The sequence below is a fragment of the Artemia sp. Qi Xiang Cuo genome, chromosome 16 (assembly GCF_049724085.1).
Source record: "Artemia sp. Qi Xiang Cuo chromosome 16, ASM4972408v1, whole genome shotgun sequence".
Lineage (NCBI taxonomy): Eukaryota > Metazoa > Arthropoda > Branchiopoda > Anostraca > Artemiidae > Artemia > Artemia sp. Qi Xiang Cuo.
Genome location: NC_142809.1, coordinates 12,034,716 through 12,058,517, shown reverse-complemented (window position 1 = coordinate 12,058,517; position 23,802 = coordinate 12,034,716). Strand labels below are relative to the sequence as shown.

Here is a 23,802-nt window from a genome sequence, read left to right as displayed (position 1 = left end):
TTACATAACGAACGGACTCGGAAAACGAATTAAGAGGATATAAAGACAGAGAGAATCATAGTACGCCAAGTATCAGGAGTAGTAGAAGCTCAATTTCCAGCAAGGGCTCGCGAAAGAGTACTCAAAGATAAGACACAACAAATATTAAATTTCATGAAGGAAGAGAGAATAGCCAGAGAACGAAAAGAGGAGGAAGATAGAAAAGAAAGAGAGAATATCAGAATAGCTAGAGAATAAAAGAAAGAGGCTGATAGAATAGCCAGAGAACGAAAAGAAGAGGCTGATAGAATAGCCAGAGAACGAAAGGAAGAGGCTGATAAAATAGCGAGAGAACGAAAGGAAGAGGCAGATAGAGAGGATAGAAGAGAACTAACGCAAATAATTGCAGTGAAGAATTCCCAGGAGCCTCAGGGATTGTCCACAGTAAATTTAATGCATGCAGTAAAATTTCAACCAGTAAACTCTACAACTTTGAAAAAACCGCGGAATTAAATGGATGGCCGAGAGAAAATTGGGTGACAAAAATACAGCCCCTCCTTAACAACAATGCCTAAATTGCACATAAACCATTACCAATGCACTACTCGAAAGATTTTGAAAGACTAAAACAAACCATTTTTGAAAAGTTTCAACTCTCCCCCTAGCACTTTCAAAGAAGGTTTAGAAACGAAAGAAAACGAGACAACGAAACATATAAAGAATTCGGGTACAAATTGCAAGATATGTGTTTAAAATGGCTAGAGTTAGAAAATTATGGAATGGTTGAAGACCCGGAAGAGATAAAAGAAAAATTGACAGAAATGATAGATAAAACAGTAATGGAACAATTTTTAGAAAATACCCACAGAGAATTGAAAATATACTGAAAAGAAAAGAACCCAAAAACAAGCGAAGAAATGGCGGAAATGGCAAATAGGTGGACCGAAATAAGAGAGGAAATTGAGGAGACAGACATATTTCCATATAAAGAGTATAACAAAAATAGGCACTATAACACAGCGCAAGGAGAACTAACTTGCTATAACTGTGGTACTACGGGGCATTTTTCAAGAAACTGCCCCAGTAAATATGACCAAAACCCACATAAAACGACAGCCTGGGCCATGACCCATAATAGGGGAAAAAATTACACATTTGCAGAGTCGCATAAGATATACGGAAAATTGAACGGGGAATTAGTTGAAATAGCAATTGATTCTTGCAGTGATCAAACTTATGTGCGAACTAACCTAATTAATAGAACAGAAATAGACCATAAAAATAAAATTACAACATTATGTTATTATGGAGACGAGCACCCATGTCCGTCTGCTTGGGTTAGAATAGAAATTGCAAGGAACGACGGTACAATCCAAAGAAAAACGATAAAAGTAGGCACTACGCTAGCAGTGGATGTTTTAGTAGGAGGAGACTTTGGTGATATCGGAAATATCCTATCGTTAAAAGCTCGTTTAACAGTGGGAAAATTACAAAATTACACTAAGATGGAAAAATATACAACTTCGTTGACTACCGGGGGAGGTGGATCGGCCCATAAAACAAATTGGGAGACTACGCCACCCTGTTGGAAAAACAAAATACTTGATACGCGTGTTCAAAATGTTGATAATCCACAAAAATGGGATGCAGAAGTAAAAAGACAACATAATATTGAAAATAAGACGGACGAGAATGATTTTTTGGAAAAATTTCCAGAAAATGGAAAACTTGAAAACACTTTTAATGAATATGAGACGCTAACAAGTACAGGCCAAAATGAAGCGCTGATTGTACCAGAGAATAAGGAGACGAAATTTATTGTACGCGCTTTTCCTCGCATAGTTCGGGAAATGTTAGTACAATATGAAAAAACAAATGTCGGAGTTCAATTCCCATTTGATGACGAAATACTTGTTTCGGCGGTAAAAGTAAAGAAGACTAAAAGAGACAAAAAGATGCAAGACGGAACTACAATAAAGAAATACAGTTAACGATAGTGGACACTGGAGTCCAATTCAGATTTCATGACGATTTATTTAATGCTACTACAAAAAAAAAGAAAACTAAGAAAGAGAAAAGAGATATTAAACGGATCTACAATGAAGTAATGCAGTCCAAATCAGATTAAAAGATGATTTATTATTTTGCGCGAATGACAAAATTAAGAAAAGTAGAGATAAAAAGAGAAGTGTAAAAAAGAGAAAAAATTTTGAGATTCAGCCTGCAGTGGCGAAAAGTAAAAAAAGGTTGGATGGACTGTGCCTTGATAACATAAATAATAGGGGGGAAAAAGAGGTCTAAGATCCATGGGGAATAAAACAAGATGGTTACAAAATAGAGATGAATGACCTACAACGGGATGGGGGAAAGTTGGGAGATATTGAATGTCGAGTGTGATTGGAAAAACTTGGAAAGGAATCTGAGATTAGGATTATCAACTCAAAAGATATGTCGATCCTTTATGCGGGGGAGGAGTCCCTTGGGGAAGATCCCCTGCAGGACGTCGAAAAAGATAGCCCTTTTCCTCAATGCACAACTGGCGGACAAGTTGTGATCCCTTTACCGAGGTTTTGCCTCTCTGATCTGGATTCCTTGGGGGATACTCTCTCCCAGTCACTTCCTACTTCACCCAAACCTTTGTCCAGTAACCCTATTCCTAGTTGTTATTCTTCATGGGAACCGACAATTATTTCCGGCAAATTGTATTCAGTGGGAGATGTATCCAAATTTTATCTTCAATTAGCATCAACGCACATTCTGCATTTGATTATCCTAGGGGAGGGAACCCAGAAAAAAGGCGATTCATGGTTCGCTCAAAATTTTACTTCATTCCCAGTATCCCTATCGTTGTCACTGGCTTTTGTATTTTCGGCCTTAGATTATTTTAAATTATGCCAAGGGGCGATCTACAGTTTAATTGAGATGTGGGGTTGTTTCCACAGATGGAAATTAAGAGGCTAGTGCAGCCAATTTTTCATGAGTGCTGGCATCATCGAATGTGCCCGGAACTGATTCTCTGCTCCTCTCAAATGTAAATTCATGAGGGCGAGAAAATTTGTATTTTTGATTGTGCTGCGCACGATCATTTTCTACGAATCTTGGGGACTTCAACTTTCAAAACCAAATACGGATGACATACGATAAAAACCATGGTGGTTCTACGGTAGAGACGTGTGGATGACGACGAATCCTGAGCCAAGTGGTGGAAGTGCAGGCACTGGTGGAAGAAAGAAGAGAAGATACAAGTTTGGTGATTTTGAGTTTGGTGTTATTTGATTTATGTCCAAATTTCTAGCCAATCCACCGGAGTAGCGGCCATTTATCTTAGGAGGGAGGTGTTGGAACCATTGGTCCTAGTTTGTTTCAGATAAATGCCCTTCCCAGATTCTTTTCTTTTGGTCCCTTAATTATTCTCTTTCCCCCTAGTAATAATTATTAATTTTCCTTTAATTTTGGTCGCGCCATTTTCTTTCGTTCTTTAATTGCGTAGGTTGTGAAACAAGCCACGAGGCATTAATTGCGCAGTTGGGAATGATTTACCAGTAATTAGTAAGCCTTTGGATTGGCTGGAAAAATCCACCCAAAACCCACCGCAGGCACGCGGTGAGCGAACTGGGGGAAAATTGGAAGCGTGGTTTTTAGTTCCGTTTATAGCGTGACTGAATACAGTAAGATTTTTTATACTATATAATCATCGACTTTTTAGCCTAGGTAGAGTCCAAGGAGATAGCTAGAAATATTACCGGTAAGCCTTGGCCTTAAAGTGGCCCCTGGGACCATTCGATCACGCTATCGTACTCTAAGGCAGGGTATATTGTAAATCGGGCACTGACATACCCGATAGATACGGAACCGTTAGGGGAAGCGCGGGAATCCCACTAACATTTGGGCCGACAAGGGGTTCTCCCCCTCGAGTAAGTGGCATAGCAACATTTTTGCGCCATTTTGCACAAATAAGTGGTGACCCCCGTACCTTACACCCCCAATACTGGTGGCATTGTAACCAACCAGTATAACAATGCCCTTAGGGCATAACTTAGAACGCCTTCCCCTTTGCCCTGGAGGGTTCAATTGACACCGGATTTTTTCTTATCCGACCTTTGAACTATTTTTTACAAAATGTCTATCTCAAAATTATCATCAGATGAGTTTTCAAAAAGAAGGCGTTGGGGGGGGGGGGGGAGGCTAGATGCCCTCAGATCTCTTTTGACTATTAAAAAGTAGGCACGAACTTTCAATATTCAATCAAATGAGCCGTCTTATAAGAGGGCTGAAGTTTATACGAGCACCCCTTTCAAACGAACAATATATGCCCCAGGGCATAACTTACAACGCCTGCCCCCGGGTCCTGGAGGGTTATGACGACACCTGAGTTTTTGTTATCTGACTTTTAAGCAATTTTAACTTAATGGTTATCTCAAAATTTTTATTGGATGCATTTGTGGAAAAGGGGCGTGGGGGGTGGGGGCTAGTTGCCCTCCTATCTCTTTTGATTCTAAAAAACAAAACTAGAACTTTCAATTTCCAATCAAATGAGCCATCTCTGAATTTTTTACGAGCACAACTTCAATAAGAACCATATATTCCCCCAGGGCATAACTTACAATACCTGCCCTCGTGCCCTGGGGGGCTGTGTTTACCCCTGAGTTTCCGTTATATGTTCTTTGAACTATTTAAAAGAAAAGCTATCTCAAAGTTCTTATCGGATGGGTTTGAGGAAAAAAGAGCGAGGAGGAGGGGGGGGGGGGCTAGATACCCTCCAATCTCTTTTGACTCTTAAAAAGTGAACTAGAACTTTCAATTTCCAATCCAATGGTCCCTCTTTGAACTTAATACGAGCATCCCTTCCACAAGACCCGTATATGCCCCCAGGGAATAATTTACAACGCCTGCCCCCGGGCCCTGGTGGGTTGTGTCGACACCGAAACTTTTGTTATATGATCTTTGAACAATTTTTAACAAAATAGCTATCTTAAAACTTTTATTTAATGCATTTTGTAAAAAAGGGTTTGGGGGGGGGGGGAAGCTGGTTACCCTCCAGTATCTTTTGACTCTTAAAAAATGAACTAGAACTTACAATTTCCAATCAAATGAGCCCTCTCTGAAGTTTATAAGAGCATTCCTTCCATAAGAACCATATATGCCCCCAGGGCATAACTTAAAACGCTTGCCCCTGAAGACTGTGGGGGTGTCCAGCTCAAACATATAATTTCCAGAATTTTCAAAAACGTTGAACAAAATGGCTATATCAAAATTTTGATTGGATGTGTTTGGGGAAATGGTGGGCATCGAAGGGGTGTCGGTTGCCTTAGAATCACTTTCGACTATTAAAAAGGGAACTATACAACGTTGTCTACACAAAACTTTATATGTCCCGAGGGCATAACTTACAATCCTTGCCCTAAGGGCTGTGAGGGAGTTGTCATCCTCAAAGACCTAATTTCCAGAACTTAAAACTACGTTTACTAAAATGGCTATTTCAAAATTTTGATTAGATGTGTTTGGGGAAAAAGTGGGCGTGGAAGGCGGGTTAGTTGCCCTTCAATCACTTTCGACTATTAAAAAGGGCACTAGCCCTTTGAATTTCCAATCGAATGAGCGTTTTTTGAAGTTTCTACGACAGTAAAAAAAAAATAACACATTGTGCCAACATTATTCTTATATGCCCCTAGGGCATAACTTAAAACCCTTGCCCTGAGGGTTGTGGGGGAGTATCCTCCTCAAAAACATATTTTCTATGTGAAAATCCACTACGCTGAACAAATGGCTATTTCAAAATTTTTATTGGATGTGTTTGGGGGACTGATGGGCGTGGGGGGAGGGGGCTAGTTGCCCTCCAGTCACTTTCAAATATTAAAAAGGGCACTAGCCCTTTGAATTTCTAATCGAATTAGCCTTTTTTGAAGTTTCTACGACAATGCCTTCTATAAAAACCTTTTATGCCCCCAGGGCATAACTTAAAGCCCTTACCCTGAGGGTTGTGGGGGAGTGTCCTCCTCAAAAACATATTTTCTATCTGGAAATCAACTACGCAGAATAAAACGGCTATCCCAAAATTTTGATTGGATGTGTTTGAGAGAATGATGGGCGAGGGGGGGGGCTAGTTGCCTCCAATCACTTTCAACTATTTAAAAGGACACTAGAACTCTCGATTTCCATCCGAATGAGCCTTTTTTTAAGTTTCTACGACAACACCTTCTATAAAAACCTTATATGCCCCCAGGGCATAATTTAACCCCCTTGCCTTAAGGGCTTTGAGGAAGTGTCCTTATTCAAAACACATTTTCCCTGAGGATACCAACTACGCTGAAGAAAATGGCTATCTAAAAATTTTGATTGGATGTGTTAGGGAGAATAATGGGCGAGGGGGGGGCTAGTTGCCCTCCAATCACTTTCGACTATTTAAAAGGGCACTAGAACTCTCAATTTCCAATTGAATGACCCCCCTTTAAAGTTTATACGACGACCCCTTCCATATGAAGTGCCTCTGGGAAAAAAAAAAAATAATAATAAAACATTGGAGCTGTATGGCCTTTACTATAGGCAACGCTATAGCGTTGCCTCTGATAGACTGCTGTGGATTACACGGACAAAGTCATTCATCTGAATGAGAGTTTAACTAAATTCTTTGAGAAACTCCACTGTATGTTTTGTAAACTACATACCTTTCTCAGTGAAGAAATCATCTACTCTCTCTTGAATCCTCTGAAATAGCTCTCCTCCTTCCATACTGCAAAAAAAGAAAACATTATTTCAAAACGTATTAATTTAATACACTTTTTTTTATGTTAATTTACAACTGAGATTGGCCCATTGGTCCCTAGAGACAGAGAAAAAAATAGTTACAAAAAAATACAATTTTACTGATATTGAAAGCACCTAAAACAAATTTTTAGAAGTTTTTTTTTCAAAGGTGTGGGGAGGGGGGCTTCTAGACCAAGCAAAAGGAGGACAGATCTCTTCACTATCCATCCAGCAAGAAAAAAAAATATAATTTTGACACGTTTTTCATGATATTAATTGATAACATTTAATGAAGAATTATTTTTTACTATATAACGCAATTTTGGTGACTTATGTTTTTCTTTCTTTCAATAGTTTCTTGTTTTTGGTATATTAAAAATATAAATTTGATATTTATTATACCATAATAGCTACTTCACTTATAAATTCCCTATCTACCAATCTTCAAATCAAAATTCCTTTTTGAAAACTGGCACACAGGGATGACAATTAGGGGGAGGGGGGGCAATACCCTCCACCTAGATAGCCAATAGTTGTTCTCCTCTAGATCTTGAAAAATCCAATTTTTGGTATCTTCATTGAAAAAAATACCCCCCCCCCCCGAATTTGAAAACTACCCTTTTTGTATCTTCAGGTTTTTAAAAATCCTTGCCTTCTCCCCTCCTACACTTTCATATAATGGGGTCCATGTCGGCACCTAATTTATGTTGGTTTGTTCAGGGTAAAAACCAAGTCATATGGGGAAATGAACGAAATTATATACTTCATGAAAACATAACTAGGAAATCAAAATATCTTATTGCAGGGAACACGTTTGAACCTAGAAAACACCAACTTTCCACAAGGAAAAAAAAAAGAAAAAGAAGAAGAAGAGAAGAAAAAAGAGAAGAGAAGAAGAGAAGAAGAGATGAAGAAGAGAAGAAAAATGAAGAAAAAGAAGAAGAAGAGAAGAAAAAATGAGAAGAGAAGAAAAAATGAAGAAAAAGAAAAGATTCAGTTTGATTCGACTGTGTCCTTAATTTTAAAGATTGTGCACATGCATCTGATTCAGCTGAAAGAAAAGTTTTGGTGAATGTCCTATCCTTGTACAATACACCAGATAAGTGTGCTAAAGTTAGGCTAATAGTGTTACGCGCAGGAGTAATATTGCTGTGATTGGTTAGAAGGTTCGGTGTGGAATCAGGAGTTAAGCATGTTTGTATCTTACCCCAACCCACATTTTTTATATACGTTGTCCCAAACAAGAGATACCGCTCTAGCCGAGTAGTTAGTGCCCTAGACTTCATTAGGATCATTAGGACAGGGGTTCAAGTTCTAGTGTTGTTGGCTATTTGCTTTGGAACAGGGGTCAATGCTGCGACTCTGTAAGCCCAGCTCTAATTTGGAACCCGGAGAAATCTCGGAAAAACATGGCAAGCGTCGGATTATTTGCCCCAGCCATGTATTACACTCCCGATCGAAGGCAGAGAATCAAGAGTACCTGGGGTATGCAGACCATTGGTCAGCATGCAAACAAGTGTTTTTTTTTGTTGTTTTTTTTTAAGCAAGAAAACAAAAACTAAGGATAACAAGAGCTTTAAATGAGAGGGTAGAACTCTCCAAGACTTTGATTATGCTCATAGATAAAAGTATTGTGGAAAAGAATAAATTTTTCGAATGTTGAAAATTCAGGGTGCAAGAATATGTTTGAAAATTAACATTAAGGAAAATGAGTCACATAACTAACAAATTAATGAGGATGATGAGGTAACAAGAAGCTTCACTCACTAAATCTAGAGGGAGGGTAGCCCTGCCTCTTCCAATTTCCACCCCTTCTAGAGGCCATGGCAATGACACTTGTCAAGTATGACTACAAAATGCTGATGCTTCTAAGGTTGAGGAAGATATGATAGTTATTTCTCAGAGGATTCATCTTAGAGTAATTTTTCGAACTTTTTTTTTTAACATTTAGTTGTTTTTGGCAGTCTCTGTTTGATTTTTTCTTATATTAATTAAAAACTGTTTACAAAGAATAATTTTTCAAAATAAAATTAAAGAACTTCATTAAACAAAAAATAAGCAAAATAAACTCAAATAATCTACCAAACTTGAAACTATCTCAACCCAGCACCGATAAATGAATGAAACTAAAAACAAACAAAAATTACCACAAATCATAGAGTCAACTACAATTCGAACAGAAATTAACATAAGTTGGGTGCAAAACCCCTACGCCTTCCCAAGGCCAGAACAAAATTTGCACTTTACTGAAAAAAATATAAATGAATGTGTATTGTCAGTTTAATATACATATACTGATATTTAGTAATCAAAATGTTAAAATTATTTGATTTATTAAAGTTATAAAAAGAAAAACATTTATATTTTTTTCAGTAAAGTGCAAATTTTGTTCTGGCCTTGGGAAGGCATAGGGGTTTTGCGCCCAACTTATTTTAATTTCTGCTGGTTCTGATTTTAACTCGGTTATTTATTTTAATTTTTGTTCGTTTTGGGTTTCATTTATTTATCGATGCTGACTTGTGGTAGTTTCGAGCTTGGTAGATTATTTTATTTAATTTTTGCTCATTTTTTGTTTAATGGAGTTCTTTACTTTTCTTTGAAAAACTTATTTTGTGGAAAAAGTATTTTTAATTAATTTCTCTTCGTTTTATATTGACATAGTCTTTTCAGGGAAAAAGAAAATAATACTTTAAATCTTTTCGTTTTTTAAGACTTTATAGTTTGGCCTGCTATTTGTATGCTGGAGAAAAATTTTCAGCAATTTTTAACAACATACACCATTTTAAAAAATCTGGACACAAATAGTACTGTTTAACTTAGTTTCATACCTCCTCTAGTTGACCTGAAATGGAAAACTTGATGCCATTCGCAACAAAAATCTGTTTACTATCTTTGATAGCTTTGATACACTTACACTATTTTGATTTGGTTAAATTTTAAGAGCAGAGGTAGCCTCGAAAGTTTGAACATAATACCCTCAGTCGTTCTTGGGATACAGCTGAGATGCCTTATTGGGAATTAGCATTATCACAGTGTATTTCGATTTAATCTTGAGGCAACATTTATTTTTTAAACATATTGGGAAAATGGGTGGGTGGGAGTGGAAGGGGGATTAGTTGCCCTCCAATCAATTTCGACTATTAAAAAGGAATAAACCCTTTCAATTTTCAATCGAATGAGCCCCTATCGAAGTTCCCACGACAACTCCTTCGATACGAAGTGCCATGGTCTAAACCACCAACAAGAACAATATATATTACTAATCACTTTCGACTATTAAAAATGGCACTAGCCCTTTGAATTTCAAATCAAACGAGCCCTTTTCTGAAGCTTCTACGACAATGTCTTCTATAAAAACCTTATATGCCCCCATGGCATAACTTAAAACCCTTGCCCTGAGGGCTGTGGCGGAGTATCCTCCTCAACCTATTTTCTATCTTTAAATCAACTACGCTGAACAAAATGGCTATCTCAAAATTTTTATTGGATGTGTCTGGGGGAATGATGGGCGTAGGGGGGGGGCTAGTTGCCCTTCAATCACTTTCGACTATCAAAAAGGGCACTAGCCCTTTGAATTTCCAATTGACTGAACTTTTTTGAAGTTTCTACGACGACGCTTTCTATAAAAACATTATATGCCCCCTGGGCATAACTTAAAAGCCTTTCCCTGAGGGTTGTGGGGGAGTGTCCTTCTCAAAAATATATTTTCTATCTGGAAATCAACCAAGCTGAACAAAATGGCTATCTCAAATTTTCGATTGGATGTGTTTGGGTGAATGATGGACGTGGGGGGGAGGGGGGGCTAGTTGCCCTCCAATCACTTTCAAAGATTAAAAAGGGCACTAGCCCTTTGAATTTACAATCAAATGAGCCCCTTTTGAAGTTTCTATGACAACGCCTTCTATAAAACCTTATATACCCCAGGATATAACTTAAAACCCTTGCCCTGAGGGTGTCCTCCTCAAAAACATATTTTCTATCTGAAAATCTACTACGCTGAACAAAATGGCTATCTCAAAATTTTAATTGGATGTGTTTGGGAGAATGGTGGGAATGGGGGAGGGGCTAGTTCCCCTCCAATAACTTTCGACTATTAAGAATGGAGCTGGCCCTTTGAATTTCCAATCGAATGAGCCTGTTTTGAAGTTTCTACGACAAAGCCTACTATAAAAACATTGAATGCCCCCTGGGCATAACTTAAAACCCTTGCCCTGAGGGTTGTGGGGGAGTGTCCTCCTCAAAAACATATTTTCTATTTGGAAATCAACTATGCTGAACAAAATGTCGATCTTAAAATTTTGATTGGATGTATTTGGGGGAATGATGGAAGTGAGGGGGGCTAGTTGCCCTCCAATCACTTTCGACTATTAAAAAGGGCACTAGCCCTTTGAATTTCCGATCGAATGAGCCTTTCTTGAAGTTTCTAGAACAATGCCTTCTATAAAAACCTTATATGCCCCCAGGGCATAATTTAAAACCCATGCCCCGAGGGTTGTAGGGGAGTGTGGGGGAGTGTCCTCCTCAAAAACATATTTTCTATCTGGAAATAAACTACGTTGAACAAAATGGCTATCTCAAAATTTTGATTGGATGTGTTTGGGGCAATGATGGGCGTGGGGGGGATAGTTTCCGTCTAATCCCGTTCAACTATTAGCCAGTGTTTTGGCTCTTTGGGTTCTAACTCAATTAATTCTGTTTGATCGCTTTTACGAAAACATCTTCTATAAAAGCTTTGTATGTCCCCAGGGTCAATGTTAAAAGCCTTACGTTGAAGGCGTGGAGGGAGCGTCCTACTCAAAAGCATTTTTTCTATCGGGAAATCAACTACGCTGAACAAAATGACTATCTTAAATTTTTGTTTGGATGTGTTTAGGGAAATGTTGGGCGTGGGGGGGGGCTAGTTGCCCTCCAATCACTTTCGACTATTAAAAAGGACACTAGCCACTCCAATTTCCAATCGAGTGAGCCCTTTTCAAAGTTTCTACGACGACTCCTTTGATACGACGTGCCCAGGCATGGAGAAAAAAAACAAAAAAAAAAACACACATTGTGCCCACATCGTTCTTTACTTAGGCAGCGCTAGCGCGCTGCCTATGAAAGCTAGTTGCCCTCCAATCACTTTCGACTATTAAAAAGGGCACTAGCCGTTTCAATTTCCAATCGAATGAGCCTTTCTTGCAGTTTCTACGACAGCGTCTTCAGTAAAAACCTTATATGCCCCCAGGGAATAGCTTAAAACCCCTGCCCCGAGGGTTGTAGGCGAGTATCATCCTCAAGAACATATTTTTTATAGGGAAATTAAATACGCTAAACAAAATAGCTTTCTCAAAATTTTGATTTGATGTGTTTGGAGGAATGATGGGCGCGGGGAGGGGGGCTAGTTGCCCTCCAATGACTTTCGACTATTAAAACGGGCACTAGCCGTTTGAATTTCCAATCGAATGAGCCTTTCTTGAAGTTTCTACGACAACGCCTTCTATAAAAACCTTATATACCCCCAGGGCATAACTTAAAACCCTTGCCCCGAGGGTTGTGGGGGAGTGTCCTCCTCAAAAAGATATTTTCTATGTGGAAATCAACTACGCTGAACAAAATGGCTATCTCAAAATTTTGATTGGATGCGTTTGGAGGAATGATGGGTGTGGGGGGGGCTAGTTGCCCTCCAATAACTTTCGACTATTAAAAGGGGCACTAGCCCTTTGAATTTCCAATCAAATGGGTCTTTTTTGATGTTTCTACAACAACGCCTTCTATAAAAACCTAATATGCCCCCAGGGCGTAACTTAAAACCCTTGCCCCAAGGGTTGTGGGGGAGTGTCCTCCTCAAAAATATATTTTCTATCGGGAAATTAACCACGCTTAACAAAATGGCTATTTCAAAATTTGGATTGGATGTGTTTGGGTCAATGATGGACGTGGGGAGGGGGGGGGGGCTAGTTGCCCTCCAATCACTTTCAACTATTAAAAAGGTCACTAGCCCTTTGAATTTCCAATCAAATGAGCCCCTTTGAAGTTTCTATGACAACACCTTCTATAAAAACCTTATGTACACCAGGATATAACTTAAAACCCTTGCCCTGAGGGTTAATGGGGAGTGTCCTCCTCAAAAACGTATTTCCTATCTGGAAATCAACTATGCTGAACAAAATGGCTATCTCAAAATTTTAATTGGATGTGTTTGGGAGAATGATGGGCGTGGGGGGAGCTAGTTGCCCTCCAATCCCTTTCGACTATTAAAAAGGGCACTAGCCCTTTGAATTTCCAATCAAATGAGCCTTTTTTGAAGTTTCTATGACAACGCCTTCTATAAAAACCTTATATGCCCCAGGGCATAACTTAAAAACCTTGCCCCGAGGTTTGTGGGGGAGTGTCGTCCTCAAGAACATATTTTATATCTGAAAAACAACTACGCTGAACAAAATGGCTATCTCAAAATTTTGATTGGATGTGTTTGGGGGAATGATGGGCATGGGGGACGGGGAGGGGACTAGTTGCCCTCCAATCACTTTCGACTATTAAAAAGGGCACTAGCCCTTTGAATTTCCAATCGAATAAGCCTTTCTTGAAGTTTCTAGGACAATGCCTTCTATAAAAACCTTTTATGGCCCAGGGCATAACTTAAAACCCTTGCCCCGAGGGTTGTAGGGGAGTGTCCTTTTCAAAAACATATTTTCTATCTGGAAATCAACTACGCTGAACAAAATGGCTATCTCAAAATTTTGATTGGATGTATTTGGGGGAATGATGGGCGTGGGGGGGCTAGTTGCCCTCCAATCACTTTCGACTATTAAAAAGGGCACTAGCCCTTTGAATTTTCAATCGAATGAGCCCGTTCCTAAGTTTCTACAACAACACCTTCTATAAAAACCTTATATACCCCAGGATATAACTTAAAACCCTTGCCCTGAGGGTGTCCTCCTCAAAAACATATTTTCTATCTGAAAATCTACTACGCTGAACAAAATGGCTATCTCAAAATTTTAATTGGATGTGTTTGGGAGAATGGTGGGAATGGGGGAGGGGCTAGTTCCCCTCCAATAACTTTCGACTATTAAGAATGGAGCTGGCCCTTTGAATTTCCAATCGAATGAGCCTGTTTTGAAGTTTCTACGACAAAGCCTACTATAAAAACATTGAATGCCCCCTGGGCATAACTTAAAACCCTTGCCCTGAGGGTTGTGGGGGAGTATCCTCCTCAAACACATATTTTCTATCTGGAAATCAACTATGCTGAACAAAATGACTATCTCAAAATTTTGATTGGATGTATTTGGGGGAATGATGGAAGTGAGGGGAGGCTAGTTGCCCTCCAATCACTTTCGACTATTAAAAAGGGCACTAGGCCTTTGAATTTCCAATCGAATGAGCCTTTCTTGAAGTTTCTAGAACAATGCCTTCTATAAAAACCTTATATGCCCCCAGGGCATAATTTAAAACCCATGCCCCGAGGGTTGTAGGGGAGTGTGGGGGAGTGTCCTCCTCAAAAACATATTTTCTATCTGGAAATAAACTACGTTAAACAAAATGGCTATCTCAAAAGTTTGATTAGATGTTTTTGGGGAAATGATTGGCGTGGGGGGGGCTAAGTGCCATCCGATACCGTTTAGATATTAAAAAGGGTACTATCCCTGCGAATATCCCTTTGGATATATCTTTGTTGAAGTCGCTGTGACAACGCCTCCAATAAAAACTTTATACGCCCCAAGACCATAACTTAAAACCCTTGCCCTGAGGGTTGTGGGGGAGTGTTTATCTCAAAAACCTATTTTCTATCTATAAATAAACTCTGCTTAACAAAATGACTATCTAAAAATTTTTTTTGGATGGTTTGGTGGGAATGAGGGGCGTGGGGGGGGGGTAGGTGCCCTCCAATCACTTTTGAATATTAAAAAGGACACAAGCCACTCCAACTTCCAATCGAATGAGCCCTTTTCAAAGTTTCTACGACGACTCCTTCGATACGACGTGCCCAGGCATGGAGAAAAAAAAAAAAAAAACAAAAAATTGTGCCCTCATCGTTCTTTACTTAGGCAGCGCTAGCGCGCTGCCTATGAAAGCTAGTTGCCCTCCAATCACTTTCGACTATTAAAAAGGGCACTAGCCCTTTGAATTTCCAATTGAATGAGTCTTTCTGGAAGTTTCTAGGATAACGCCTTCAATACAAACATTATATACCCCCAGGGCATAACTTAAAACCCCTGCCCCGAGGGTTATCGGGGAGTGTCCTCCTCAAGAACATATTTTCTATCTGGAAATCAACTACGCTGAACAAAATCGCAATCTAAAAATTTTGATTGGTTGTGTTTGGAGGACTGATGGGCGCGGGGAGGGGGGCTAGTTGCCCTCCAATGACTTTCGACTATTAAAACGGGCACTAGCCGTTTGGATTTCCAATCGAATGAGCCTTTTTGAAGTTTCTATGACAATGCCTTGTATAAAAACCTTATACGCCCCCAAGGCATAACTTAAGACCCTTGCCCTAGGGGTTGTTGGGGAGTGTCCTCCTCAAAAAGACATTTTATATTAGGAAATCAACTACGCTGAACGAAATGACTATCTCAAAATTTTGATTGGATGCGTTTGGAGGAATGATGGGTGTGGGGGGGGGCAAGTTGCCCTACAATAACTTTCGACTATTACAAGGGGCACTAGCCCTTTGAATTTCCAATCTAATGGGTCTTTTTTGATGTTTCTACAACAACGCCTTCTATAAAAACCTAATATGCCCCCAGGGCGTAACTTAAAACCCTTGCCCCAAGGGTTGTGGGGGAGTGTCCTCCTCAAAAATATATTTTCTATCGGGAAATTAACCACGCTTAACAAAATGGCTATTTCAAAATTTGGATTGGATGTGTTTGGGTCAATGATGGACGTGGGGGGGGGGCGCTAGTTGCCCTCCAATCACTTTCAACTATTAAAAAGGTCACTAGCCCTTTGAATTTCCAATCAAATGAGCCCCTTTGAAGTTTCTATGACAACACCTTCTATAAAAACCTTATGTACACCAGGATATAACTTAAAACCCTTGCCCTGAGGGTTAATGGGGAGTGTCCTCCTCAAAAACGTATTTCCTATCTGGAAATCAACTATGCTGAACAAAATGGCTATCTCAAAATTTTAATTGGATGTGTTTGGGAGAATGATGGGCGTGGGGGGGGCTAGTTGCCCTCCAATCACTTTCGACTATTAAAAAGGGCACTAGCCCTTTGAATTTCCAATCAAATGAGCCTGTTTTGAAGTTTCTACGACAAAGCCTTCTATAAAAACCTTAGATGCCCCCAGGGCATAACTTAAAACCCTGGCCCCGAGGTTTGTGGGGGAGTGTCGTCCTCAAAAACATATTTTCTATCTGAAAATCAACTACGCTGAACAAAATGGCAATCTCAAAATTTTGATTGGATGTGTTTGGGGGAATGATTGGCGTGGGGGACGGGGAGGGGGACTAGTTGCCCTCCAATCACTTTCGACTATTAAAAAGGGCACTAGCCCTTTGAATTTCCAATCGAATAAGCCTTTCTTGAAGTTTCTAGGACAATGCCTTCTATAAAAACCTTTTATGGCCCAGGGCATAACTTAAAACCCTTGCCCCGAGGGTTGTAGGGGAGTGTCCTTTTCAAAAACATATTTTCTATCTAGAAATCAACTACGCTGAACAAAATGGCTATCTCAAAGTTTTGATTGGATGTGTTTGGGGGAATGAGGGGCGTGGGGGGAGCGAGTTGCCCTCCAATCACTTTCGACTATTAAAAAGGGCACTAGCCCTTTGAATTTTCAATCGAATGAGCCCGTTCCTAAGTTTCTACAACAACACCTTCTATAAAAACCTTATATGCCCCCAGGGCATAACTTAAAACTCTTTCCCCGAGGGATGTGGGGGAGTGTCTTCCTCAAAAACATATTTTCTATCTGGAAATCAACTGCGCTGAACAAAATGGCTATCTCAGAATTTCGATTGGATGTGTTTGGGAGAATGATAGGGGGGGGCTAGTTGCCCTCCAATCACTTTCGACTATTAAAAAGGGCACTAGCCACTTCAATTTCCAATCGAATGAGCCCTTTTCGAAGTTTCTACGACAACCCCTTCGATACGAAGTGCCCGGGTATGAAAAAAAAAAACATTCTTTCGTTCATCGTTCTTTACTTAGGAAGCGCTAGCGCGCTGCCTATGAAAAGGTGGGCGTGAGAGGGGGGTTAGTTACCCTCCAATCACTTTCAACTATTAAAAAGGGCACTATCCCTTTGAATTTTCAATCAAATGAGCCTTTTTTGAAGTTTCTATGACAACACCTTCTATAAAAACCTTATATGCCCCCAGGGCATAACTTAAAACCCTTGCTCCGAGGGGTGTGGGGGACTGTTCTTCTCAAAAAGATATTTTCAATCTGGAAATCAACTATGCTGAACAAAATGGCTGTCTCAAAATTTTGATTGGATGTGTTTTGGGGAACGATGGGCGTCGGGGGGCTAGTTGCCCTCCAATCACTTTCGACTATTAAAATGGGCACTATCCCTTTGAATTTCCAATCGAGTGAGCGTTTTTTGAAGTTTCTACGACAACTCCTTCGATACGAAGTGCCCGGGTGGAAAAAAAAAACACATTGTGCCCACATCGTTCTTTACTTAGGCAGCGCTAGCGCGCTGCCTATGATAAATAAAACTCTTATTTATTATTATTATTTATTTATCTGAAAATTAATTAAAAAGTCATTAAAAGAAATTGACTGGAAAGTCAAGAAAATTAATTAAATAAAATTAAAAAGTCTCCCAAACGGCATACGATTATGTGTAAGGGCCCAATTGTCTCACTGACTGGCTAGTTTCTCTGATTGTGAAGATAAACTTCAAATTAGTGTGAAGTTTATTATGTGGAAGTTTATAGGTTCTCTATTTCTGCTTCCCTTTCTAATTTTGCGAGTTAGTATGAACACTCTAATGAACTTACCATTCCATTACAACAAAAAGGCATTTTACAGTATTATGTACATTTTCATAGACATCAACAATGCTGACTATATGCTTGAAGGCTGATGCTTTCCAATGTAATTCTATCTCTCTTCTTGCTTTTGGACTATCTCTTAATACCTGAAAGAGTCCAAATTTTATAAACAAATTTATAAGAAACTCAGTCAACAAATTTACTGTGCTTCTTCTACAGCATGATTTGTACCACCCCCAATTCCTTAATATTTGCTGCCAATCCTGTAACATTGATATTTGTCATTACATTAGCCTATAAAATAGAGGGATGAGACATAGACAACATTGCTTCAAAATAGTCAATAGCATTACACTTATAAAGTGACAGACTGAGAGGGATGGAGAATCCAGTTGACTTCATCAGTCTGCAAAGCACATTTTTTTTTTTTCTTGTGCTTATTCCTATGTTACCATAGTCGAATATATTTAGCTTTCACCCCTGTTGACTTAAAATACACAGATTTTTCTACCTTTTAAAATAGCAAGTAAAGAGTTTTGCATGGTTTGCATGTACATTTTCATTAAATCTGGGCAGGCCAAGCCTTTTCTACCCTAATGCAAACAGCATTATAACTATTTTTTTTTGTGTGTGAAGAAAATAAACATAAAAGATACATACTAAAAAAATTTCTTGCAAAACATGACCAAAATGAGTGACTCAAGGAAAATGAACAAGGGTTAAAATTCTAAGGCTAATTCAGGGTAAGACACGTTTGCATCAGATATGGATACTTTTTGGAAGGATAGGTCTAGGGGGGGGGGGGCAAGGGGTTCAGCATGTTCAGGGGGCCGGCTAACAGGGGGGCCTGGCTTGTAAGGCAATTTTTTATTTTATCAAATAAAATTTGAACCCTAATTTTCCAGCTCTGGAACATGCCAAAGGCGTGGTTTCTATCAGAGAGCAACAGAGATAGAAGAAAGGACAAATGGGATGACCAGGGAAGCTCCCTACTCCCCTCCCTTAGAAATGTCTATATGCAACCTTAATCATAGGAAGCAGTTTTGTGCATGAGTTTCAGACTTTTTTAAGGTGTTTAGACAGGGGGAGGTGGTCTAATCTGCGAACCTTCAAAAGGTGGCTAGAATTTCATGACAACACAAGTTGACAACTCCATTCTGAGCTATGAAGGTACAAAGGAATATGTGTTTGGGGTGTCTTTGGGAACTGTCATATTTAGTACAACATATCTTTTACTTATTTTTCATTTGTCAACTTCAATGTTAATAGTGCTTCCAATATTGACACAACTATAGTATTAAGTTCCAACTTAAATATTTCTGTGAATTATGTGGTTGAAGTGTGTCAACATCATTTAAAAAATAACCAGAAAGGTAATTATTATTTTTTCTTTCTTTTATTTTAGTTTTTTTCATTTTCCAAAATGCCCCAAATTAAAAAAAAAGTAGTGTGGAAGGAAAGACCCATAGAGCTCTTAAAAGACGTTAATGTTTTTAGGCTACAAACTGGTCATTTTGTACTTTCATCACATTGTGGTCAAAGTTGCAATATTTGTTTTGCATTGATTTATGTTTGATAACACTGGGTGACAGTAAAAAATCGCCAGGGGTTTTCTCCACTGATTTAGACTAATTTTGGTGTTCTGAGTCCGAACATCATATTCATTTAGCTCCAGCAGGTCAACTTTTTTAGAACCAGCCATAGGCCTACATGACGAGCTTAAAATGTGGTAATATCAGGGTTTTTAGTTCAATCACAATTTTCTTGAAGGATATATTGAATTGCAACATTATTTTATTTTTCTAAATAGCTGCATACGTGTATGGGGGATTGCATGGTTATTTAATTAACCCTTAGCCGATCAAACTGATTCTAAATTTTACTGTCTGACATTAACCTGCATTTTCTGTTTCTTTCACTTGATTGATATGGCTTCCGCGTGACAGTCATGCAGAAATCATCCTGACATTTTCTGCTACATCTGCAAAGATTACAGGCTGTCAGTAGACAGGAGCAGCATCGCAGGATTTGTAAATACAAATAAAGCGAATCAACTTGGCTGAATCCAGTACAACCCCCGTGTAGTATTACTTCTTTTGCAATTGGAAAGTCTAGAATATAGTTACTGATACTTTTGAATCAATTAGCTTTTCAGAATTTTAAATTGATTGCAAATTCATCCTCTTCGGAGTATAGTTATAGTTTGGTGCCATAAGCCACCTAAACTGTCTCCCAGCCCCCACTGTTCTTTTGGCGTCTCCCCCCCTGGAAAATTTTCAGCTGGCGCCCTTGGCACTAAATGCCAATCCTGCCCCAGGTGCTGGCAGGTCTAGATCTGCCCCAGAATTGTTTTTTTTAATATTCCATTGATCTGAGTAAGATTTTAAGCTACATTAGAATTTCATTTGAAATTTAAGGGATATTTTTCCAAATTGCTTAAAACCTTATATATCAGGATTTATAATGATTTATAATGATATGATCATAATGATAATATCACCATTAGAATTTATAATGATATTATTACATTCAGGATCATAATGAAACGATGACTAAACTTTTGGAAACTGTCAAATCAGCAGACATTCTCCTGCCTCGACAGGCAAAGGCATTTGACAAAGTAAAGCACTTATTCTTGAATCTTAAACTCAGAACATATCAGGTGATGGAGAATGTTGTACTATGGTTTTAGGCTTTTTTTTAGTTGGAAGGTCTCAGAAGGTTATAGTCCATAACAACCCCTTTACTCTATTTGCTGACAATTATAAACTGTTTGTTACTGTTTAGACTGAAGTAGAGACTTTCCACCTACAACGAGATATATACAGAATACCCACATTGTCCACCACTTGGGCTCTGCAGTTGAATAACTCAAAATGCAGTGTTGCACCTTCAGCAAAACAACTCTTACCACACTTACTGCACATATTGACAAAAGATGGGTGATGTAATAGCAACTCGGAAGCTACTGAACTCTAGGCTAGTGAAACAAGTTTTACCCCCCCCCCACTTTCCTGAACAGCATTCAGGCCACATAAAAAAAAAAAAAAAATCTTTCCTGGTCTTGAAGAAGAGAGCAGCAAAACTTTTTTAGTGTTATAGCAGTTCCATTGTGGAAGGGGTTGACAAAAAAGCCAGTCCAGGCAGGCGCTATACCCATTTAAAGTGGTCAATCAAGACTGGGCCAAAGTTGTCTGGAAGCTTAATTGCAACTCAAATATCATCTGTAGTTGTCACACCCCCCCCCCCCAGCAAGTAATCTACATGAGACCATCACCACCTTATCTTGCTGACAATTGTGATTTGAGGTAATTTAAGGTAATTAGAGGTGATCAACTTAAAACAGTAACTGAAGAGAAGGACCTTGAAACTATAATTGATAATGAACTGAAATTTAACAGCCTCAAAAGAGCCCAAGCAACCACAGCTAATAAACTCCTTAGGCTCAATAGATATACTTTCATTATATGAAAACCCTGCTACACATGTTATAGTCAAAAAGTTGACCATAACAGTGCTAAAATAGCAATTTTTTGCTATTTTAACCACCCTGAGCATGTGCTACGGTGCTACACATAATGGAATAGTGCTAAAATAACCCTTTTATGATACAGATGGCACTCCTGGTTTGGTATGGTGGAAGCATCCCTCCAGTACAACATAGATGCTAAGACCCTAGCAAGTGCCCAAGATAGAGCTACAAAACTTGCCTCCAGCATGCAACACACTCCATTAAAATAGTGCCTACAATCCCAGCAGATGCCCAACCTTGTAAATCAATATAAGAGAGGTCAGGTAATTATGACCTAACAGCTACTAGACTCTAAGATAATGAAGAATTTATTTACCTTCTCTCTCTCAGACCATACTAGAGATCATGACAAAAACTTCAGCTTCCCAGGTCCCAAGAAGAGGGTAGCAAAGCTTTTCTCTATTTGAATTGTGCCACAGTGAAATGGGCCGACACAAAATACAGTCTAATCAGACACCCTCCCTCCATTCAAAGTAAGAGTTGACAAGTATTGGATCAATGTTGACTGGAACTCAGCCTTCACCTGAGGTTGACTTAGCAACTCTAGCAAGAATTTACAGAAGGCTGACTCCTGCCTCATCTTGATGGCAAATACAATTTAAGGTAAAGTGATTTAAATTAATTACATCTATTTCTGAAAGTCTAACGTTTATATCAGTAAGTTCATCTATGTTCATAAAGGGTCAATGCCCTTAATAAGAGGAAGGGCGAGAGATGGATACTTTAAAAGACTGTTCTGTGCTTAGTTTAGGCTTTAGGCCTGTTCTTAAAAGTATGATTCCTCTACAACAAGCACTTGTCAAGATTGTGAAACCCTTCATCTAAAACGTAATAATTTAAGATTGAAAAAAATAGACGATTAAAACAAGTACTCAATTCTCTTTCTAAATAGAGTAGGCTAGTTGTTGCCATCACAATTGTGTCCCAGCCCTCAAATATTGCCACACATCATCCTAGACTATACTCAAAATTTAGATGATTTTTTTTCAAATTGGTTCTATTTAGCAAAACAAACTATCTAACTTGTTCAAGACAAATAAGTGCACAAAATAATGGCAAATACCCAAAATCAGCAAATTATTGTCAATTATCTGTGTAAGGGCAGAAATAAGACTAAAAAAATGAATTATCCCAAAAGATTCTTCATTCAGTGCTCGTTTTCAAACAGTTCGCGGTAACGAACTGTAAGTAAGGAGCGACCCAGCTCAATGGTAACCGAAACTCTAGAAAACGGTTTTGATACCAATAGATATATCAAAAGAATCAGATTTTAATGCTGATTTCAAATATATAACTTTCATCAAGTTTAGTGCTACCCATCAAAAGTTACGTGCCTGAGAAAATTTGGCTGATCTTCAAAAAAAAGGGGATAGATCCCCTAAAAGCAATAGAACCTTGATGAAAATCACACCGTCATATTCAGCGTATCAGAAAATCCTACTGTATAGGTTTCAAGCACCTATTTACAAAATTGTGGACTTTTGCATTTTTTGCCAGAAGAAAGATCACGGATGCGTGTTTATTTGTTTGTTTGTTTGTTTGTTTTTTTTCCAGGGGTGATCGTATCGACCCAGTGGTCCTAGAAGATCGTGGGAGGGCTCATTCGAACGGAAATCGAGTTTTCTAAATCCCTTTTTAACTGACCAAAAAAAATGGTGGGCGACTAGGCCCCCTCCCACGCTCATTTTTTTCCCAATGTCACCCGAGCAAAATTTGGAGATAGCCATTTTGTTCAGCATGGTCGAAAATATGATAAATATGTCTTTTAGGATGACTTAATCCCCCTAAGTGCCCAGAGGGTGGGATAAATTTTTTTAACTTTACCCAATTTAAAATTTTTTAATGGTTTATGCGGAATTTACAAGATTTTTCCTGGTGTTTTTTTTTTCTGTTTGGGGTAGGGTTGGTGGGGTCGAGGCTTATGTTGGAGGATCTTTCCATGATGGAAGTTTTCATGGGGGAAGGGAAATTGCCATGAAGGGTGCGCCAGACTTGCCAGCATTATTTATTGGTTATTGAGAAGTATACAACCATTTTCAGGATGGATTTTTTTCTGGAGGGGGGGGCTCGAGGAGGGGCTTACTCTGGAGAATATTTCCGTGGAGGATGTTTCTTTGGGGTAAGGGACATTTCTATGAAGGGGGCGCCGGATTTCCAAGCATTATTTAAAAAACGATCAGAAATTAAATAAAAAAAAAAAAGTTTTTTCAACTGAAATGTAAGAAGGAATATTAGAACTTAAAACAAAGAGAAATTATAACGTATGTGAGGGGGCTCTCCCCCAAGTCAATAACACGCGCTTTACGCTACAGTTTTTTTTTATTGCTTTAAAAATATCGATATATTATAATTAAAATGCCATTGTGATTAAGGGGTTTTTTAATCAAATTTTTTTTAACTTTTAACGTAAAGAGCGTGGTATTGACTAAGGGGAGAACCCCATCATATACGTAATAACATATACGTAATAAAAAAAACAATAAAAAAACAAGCGATACGGCTCAATAGCAATCGAAACTTTTGAAAACGGAATTTTGATGTCAATAAATGTATCAAAAGAATGTGTTTATAATGCTGATTCTAAATATATAAATTTTATTAAGTTTAGTAT

General features: G+C 38.7%; 1 protein-coding gene across 1 annotated transcript in view; it reads right to left on the bottom strand.

The window, feature by feature from the left end:
- Positions 1-23,802, bottom strand: part of LOC148942572 (FAD-dependent oxidoreductase domain-containing protein 1-like) — a 99,321-nt gene that overhangs the window by 57,556 nt on the left and 17,963 nt on the right. The window contains exons 2-3 of the mRNA XM_089102307.1: positions 17,666-17,805; positions 6,645-6,709 (exon numbers count right to left, since the gene is read on the bottom strand). Coding sequence (XP_088958433.1) covers positions 6,645-6,709; positions 17,666-17,805 — 205 coding nt within the window. The remainder of the gene's footprint in view (positions 1-6,644; positions 6,710-17,665; positions 17,806-23,802) is intronic.